Consider the following 6,821-nt stretch of genomic DNA (forward strand, 5'->3'; position numbering starts at 1 on the left):
TGTACACCTACCCTTAGGGTGGAGGTGCACATTAACTAATGGGAACTTGACGTGCCACTACTAGAGGGGCTATGCCACTAGGCTATGGAAAGGAAAATGGGTAATATGGATTTTACATCACATTTGGGTAGGCTAAATGCTTTGTTACATGTTCCTATAAGATGTGCTGGAATACAGTACTAATCTAGTGGTTGTAATTAGAGAAAGAAGAAAAGGTGGGTCTAGGAGTTACAACTATTAGATTACTTGTAGATTTATAATGAAAACATTTAACAAAAGAAATAAAAATACAAAAGACAAGAAATGAAATAAATAAATTGAATACCCAAAAGAAACATTTATTAATGACATCACTTACGAGTTGGATGGAGGTTGGTGGTCCCCTCACCTTCTTCACGGGGGGTTATTTTTATTGTTGGACCCATTTTAACCTTTCTACCTTGGTATGTGACTAAAAGAAAATGTAATTGTTGGTTCATTGGTTTGCTTTGACGGTGATTACTAGAACAAGAATCTAAGAGACAAAGGCTTCATGATAATATATGGCCATCAAGATATGAAAAATCATTTGTAAGGATCGAAAGAAAAACCTTTGATATTTATAAATAAATAATGAATATATTTGATTTGGTGTAGATAATAAAATATGGCTATTTGACTAGATCAAGATCTAACAATTTTCTTTTTGAGCTATTATTTATCTTTCTTAGTTAAGTACAACCAAGAATTTCATAAAAGGGGTTTACAACTTTAGTCATGGGAATGTGACTTAAGAAAAGTATTTTCTCAAGTAAATTTAATGAAATTAACTCATTATTAATGGGGTTTTGTGAACTTGTATTGAAAATGAGTAAAATTAATGAAAATATCTTAAGAAAAGTGGTTCCTTAAGTTAGTTTCATAGGATAACAATATAAAAGTGGGTTTTAAAATGGGAAACTCATTCTACAAAGGAATATTTTTGTAGTCCTAATAATTTTGGTTAGGTGGTCACTATTTATATGATAACACCAACCTTAAAATCAACCCTACATAACATTCTTATAAAAGAAATCAAATTCAAAGGAAAATAAAGATAATGATGTCATGGTGTCTGATAGTGAATTCTCTAACCTTCACACTTACAAAGTATAGTAAAATCACATGATAATCATAATTTAGTTTTATCCTCTTCGTAATGCATTCTCTAACATCTGCACCTCCAAATGAAAATAGAATTACATGGTAATCTTAATATGATCCAATCTTAATTCTCTAACATCCATGTCTCTCAATAGTTAATTATCTAATCACAATATTTCTCTATGATAATAAAATTACATGATGATCATAGTCTAAGTATAAGATCAAAAGAAAGTGTAATTATCAAGTCAAACTCTAAAATTTCATAAACCAAAAGAGATTCAATATTGAAAGAATTTTAATTCTAGCCTCAATATGCAAAATATAATAGCCAAAAAGTGCTCCAACCTTTAAAAATGAAAGTATAATTTCATTCCCTAATAAAATATGACATAATCTCAAGCTTCAAAAGATTTTGAAATAATTTAAAAATGTGAAATAAAAAAAAAGGTGGATACCTTGCTTCCATTAAATTTAACTCTTGAATTACTAATCTATATAATATCCAAAAAGAACTCCAACCTAAAAAAACAAGTATAATTTCATTCCCTAATAAAATGTGAAATAATCTCAAGCTTCAAAAGAATTTGAAATAATTTAAAAATGTGAATTAAAAAAGGTGGATATTTTGTTTCCATTAATTTTAAATATTGAATTACAAATCTAATTTATGATAAAATTACCATTTTCAAAAAATATATATAAACAATATAGAAGATAAAACCATATTAAAATAATGAAGTTTTTTTAATCCAATTTTATTTAAATTCAAAAAAAATACATCTAGAAATATCACTAATTTATTGTATATTATTTTTAGTACAATTACTTTTCATCTAAATAATTTCTCTCCCCTCTTGTTAAATTAGTAATTTTAATTTAAAATTCCAATTAGAATGTCTACAAAAATATCTTTAATTTATAGTATATTATTATTATTTTTAATATAGATTTTACTTTCCATCCAAATGATTTCTCTCTAATATCATTATGAATTAATAATTTTAATTAATCCCAACTAGAATACTATACATTTAATTTTAGTCTTATAATAAATGACTGGACTGAAAGTTAACATCTCCAAAAATACATGTAAAATTTTGAAGAAAAATATGATACATTGGATCTTTTAATAATAGTGTTATTTTTATGCAACATTTTTATATTGGACTAATTTGAAAAGAATTTATCAGGAATAAGATTTGTTTCGTTCTTCAAAAGAGTATTTTTAATTTTCTGATACTTAGTTGGAATGTACAATATCTTTATAATAGTGTTGCATCATTTTTTTATGAGTCTAATTTGAAAAAAAATTAAAGTAATTTTCTTTATTAGTTAAATAAAAGATAAAAAAATAGTAATACTTACAAATTCCATTTAAATTCTTGTAGCATATTATTTTAGAATACTCTAAAATCTTAATATGAAAAATAGTAGCATCACCAATAGCATTTTCTAAAATAACTTGTAATTTTTTTTTTAAAACATATCACCAAATTATTGTAAAATTTACCTATTAAATATCAAGAAAATAATTTTTTAAAATTAATTATTATAAAGTTAATAATATTCCTTACAAATCATCGTCTTTTTAGTGTAATGTGAAATTCTAAATATAAATATAAATTCTGAATGTATGTTGAAGAACCTATCCAGATAACATTTTACTTGGTTAATAAACAAAAAAATATATATAGATCATTGTTTTTTTAGTGTAATGTGAAATTCTAAATATAAATATAAATTTTGAATGTATGTTGAAGAACCTATCAAGATAACATTTTACTTGATGTGAGAACTCCAGAAAAAAACAACACACAAAGCACTGATCGCAGAAGCCTCAAAACATCAACATTTTACTTGGTTAATAAACAAAAAAATATATATGTTTTAACCTCTAGCTTAATTATTTTTTCTAAATTTTGAATATTGAAAAGAGATATAATATCACACGTAATTTATCTAACCTTTAACCTTTATGAATAAAAAAATAAATATAAATTTAAGAAAGAAATGGCAAACAACTAAATTAATAATAGTGTAAAATATAATAATAATTAGAAATGCAAGAGAGAACTAGATTAATAATGTAGAATATAATTCTATTATTAATAATTAGAAAAAGAGAACAACTTTCGGGTTAAAACTAATTTGATTAAAACATAACATTAATTAAAAAAACAAAAAAATGAAATAAAAAAAAATACTTAAAACCTAAAAAGACATTTTAAAATAAACTTTAATAAACCACGCAATAAAAAGTGGAGAGAATGGACTTTATTAAACTACACAATGAGAGAGAAATGTAATAGACAATTAATTAAGAACTTGTTCTATGGGATGGTTCAATTAAAAAGTAAGATTTCACGAAGGCTTTCCATGGTTAATGTTTAGGTTGTCCTTTTCCATTAATGGTAAGATTTTACTAAGACTTACCGGGCAGACTTTAGGATTACCTTGTCTTTTTTTTATAAAAGTGAAGATTTGAATTTTAGATGGAATTTTTGATATGTACTTAATGCTCTATAGACCATGTTTTTGAAGTGTTATCAATTATCACTTTCAAAAAAATATTATCAATTATGATAAAACACTTTAAAAAAAGATAAAACACTCTTATGGCAAACATCTTACTAAATCATACAGCAAATAATATTAAATTTTTATGAGATTGATTTTATACTAAACACTACATCATTATTGAGAAAACATATTTATTGTAGATATATTAATCAAATAATAAAAAGCATTATCTATAATAAATATATAAAATCGAGACACTTGAGATGTATACTGAATATCAAACAATTTATATATATTCACCATTGAAATTTCACCATCATAGTGATATCGATAAAGGACAACCATTTATAAATGTAGTCACCAGTGAAGTTTCACCATCGTAATGATATTGATAATGATATAGATATATGAAAGGGCTATTTGCCATCAAATTGTCAATGTCATATCTTAATATCGAAAAAGCTGTACGCTAATAATCTGTTTGACTAAGATTGATACATCATTCTAAGATTTCACTTTTCACTGCAAGGATTGTCTGTTTTGCATAGCAGCTGTACATCAGCTATTCTTTTTTCTTTCTCACACAAAATTTCCGACAACTTTTCAGAAAAGTTGAGGGACAAACCCCTGACAGACAAATCCCTTACAGACTGACATGGATCTACACCAAAATCCTAGCAGATAGAAACTCAGACAGATTACGAAAGGATTTAAATAAATCGTAAAGATTTTACGATCAATTAATATAGTAACGAGGCAGGGCCTAAGCAGAAAACGTTCACCCAAAGCAGAAAAAATGGCTCACAAAGTATAATCGTCCCTACTGTATATATTGGTAATTAGAGTGCGTATTTCTTATTCCCCTCTGCGTGAACAAAGAGGGCATAAAAGCTGGTAATATGGGCATGGAATAGCAGTATTTAGAAAGCTTGTTGTCATGCAAATGTGAAGACAGCTTCTGGACATACACCAGCGTTGACAAGTACTATGGCAGGCTTCGATCCGGGAGGCTGTGGCAAAATGATTGGCTTTCCAATATAATAGATCACAGAGGGACTTTCATGGTTGTGAGTGCCCTCGTATGTAGTTATGAGCAGACCCGGGTCACTAGCCTCGCGCTCAACTCTCTTCTTCACGTTGCAATTGCTTTCCGAGCATCTGTAATAGCTCCTGCACAAATAACAATTCGACAAACTCATTCTATAATTGTTCAGTGTAAGGAAACATCCATTGTCAAAGCTTAGAATTGTGCTGCAGATACAACTATTCATAAGAAAAAAATTAGTAGATTATAAATCTGTTGTTACTATTGCTGCAGATACAACTATTCATAAATGCAATTATTAATGATTTTTTTTTAGAATCAATAAAGCTTCCATGTAAGGAAACATCCATTGTCAAAGCTTAAAATTGTGTATAAGTTGTTTAAGTTTATTATTGGATGATAATCCATGCTAATTGAATATTTCAATTTCAATCAAATTCCTCTGCATTCAATTCATTTTTCATTTTTCAATTTCAATCAAATTCCTCTGCATTCAATTCATTTTTCATTTTTCTTCTTTTAACAGTAACTAGAATTTATAGATTTAACATTAACTAGAATTTATTGATAGTTAGTAATTGGATAAATCTTTTAACACTAATGAGAATTAAGGAAAATCAGTAGATTTTATAAATCTGTTGTCATTATTAGTCTAGATACAACTATTTATAAATGCCATTAGTCATTAGTAATGAAAATTTCTGTAGAATTAGAAAAACCATTATTACACTAGATACAACTATTCATAAATATCACAAATAACCTGTTGCAATATGACTTAAAAGACTTGAACCTAAACAACTAAAAAAACTAATTATTCACCAAACAACTAAAAACTAATTATTCACCAAACAATTGAAACTAAAATCTTGACCTGTACATTAAATCATTAATCAACATTTACACATTTATTAAAATTGTCATTATAATAATATACCATTTACAAAATTTCCTTGTAATAAAAAAATATCCAATATGACCAAAGTTAGGGTCCTTTGATTAGGCACAGATCAGATCCGATCCAACCCCCTTTTATTTCACAATAATAACGCAATTCTCCATTGACATACACCAAATTCAATAATAACACAATTCTCCATCTGACATACAACAAATTTAAGAATTTCGACGTACTAACAACAGTTCATGCATACCTGGGATGAGGACTACTTCTCAGCAATTTCCTCCCATATTTCCTCCATTTGTAGCCATCCTCGAGGACATCCCTCTCAGATCTAGTTTTGAAGATATATCTAGGCCCCTTTTCCATTTTTCTAATCCTCTTCCTTTTGCTAGACTGGCTATCTCTACATAATTTATACAACAAATCACATATTTCAAATTTTACTAATTGCTATGTTATGAAGTATTATATAAAAAAAATTCGAAATTCGGATCTCTCAATCAAACAAGAAAAATTATATAAATTCAAATCATTACGCAATTTCTCCAGCTGATTCCAAACATTTGTTGTTGCCGGATACATCTGCAGACAGCTGTTCTTCTGCGCTGGGTAAGCCTTGTGCTACTGTACTCGTGCAGGCAATAGATTCTACAATTTTCACCTCTTGTTCGGGGGATCTGTAATCTCTGTTCTTGTCTGCAACAAATTCATGGGGGGCACCGTGTGGATAAAAATTATAAGATTCCTGACTGAAAGTAGCGTTGTAAGCATTTGCAGCCATAGGATTATACCACAGCAAGGGATTTACTGGATCCAAACTGCTCTCAGCAGATTGGGGATTGACTAGACTACTAGGGCCAAGGCTTTCAGGGTTTTCGGAGGTCTGCATGTGTGAAGCAGAAACCTAAAGCTTACAAACCGTGAATAGGGTTTCAGGAAAAGCCTCAATATTACAGTTTCTAGTGGACTTGGGGAATAATATAGTGGCTTTTCTTGAAGTAGGTTAGCTATATACGATGATTGCTGCTTAAAGCCGTTACCACGAGAGACATGTGAGAGGATTTCCAATGACGGTTTAGATGCTGCCATGATTGTGATTCTTTAAGGGGGCCCTTGGTATGGTCGACTACGGTTCCTTATTCTCCATTCATTGCTTCTACTTTCGCCCAGCGTGGTATTCATGTCGCCTCAGTGCGCATCAGTCTCTCGAACTGCGTTCACAAAGCT

At 28.8% G+C, this 6,821-nt stretch overlaps 1 protein-coding gene across 1 annotated transcript; it reads right to left on the reverse strand.

Annotated features, from left to right (window-relative positions):
- Positions 1-4,003: 4,003 nt before the first annotated feature.
- On the reverse strand, positions 4,004-6,598 carry LOC149153997 (WRKY transcription factor 71-like). Its single transcript, XM_089441308.1, has 3 exons — positions 6,131-6,598; positions 5,845-5,997; positions 4,004-4,815 (listed from the first exon to the last, which is right to left on the reverse strand). The coding sequence occupies exons 1-3, from the start codon at positions 6,481-6,483 to the stop codon at positions 4,581-4,583; spliced, it is 741 nt and encodes a 246-aa protein (XP_089297434.1). The 5' UTR covers positions 6,484-6,598; the 3' UTR covers positions 4,004-4,580.
- Between the last annotated feature and the right edge of the window lie 223 nt (positions 6,599-6,821).

Source organism: Pinus tabuliformis, chromosome 9 (assembly GCF_031772625.1).
Source record: "Pinus tabuliformis cultivar Carrire ecotype Pingquan chromosome 9, CPIR1, whole genome shotgun sequence".
NCBI lineage: Eukaryota > Viridiplantae > Streptophyta > Pinopsida > Pinales > Pinaceae > Pinus > Pinus tabuliformis.

What these genes read in the sequence shown, in the direction of transcription:
- LOC149153997 (XM_089441308.1), bottom strand. Translation starts at nt 6,483, where the DNA reads ATGCAGACCTCCGAAAACCCTGAAAGCCTTGGCCCTAGTAGTCTAGTC. An exon ending in GAATCAGCTGGAGAAATTGC is followed by an intron (nt 5,998 to 6,130) that starts GTAATGATTTGA and finishes TAAATTATGTAG; the next exon opens with AGATAGCCAGTCTAGCAAAA. An exon ending in AGAAGTAGTCCTCATCCCAG is followed by an intron (nt 4,816 to 5,844) that starts GTATGCATGAAC and finishes TTATTTGTGCAG; the next exon opens with GAGCTATTACAGATGCTCGG.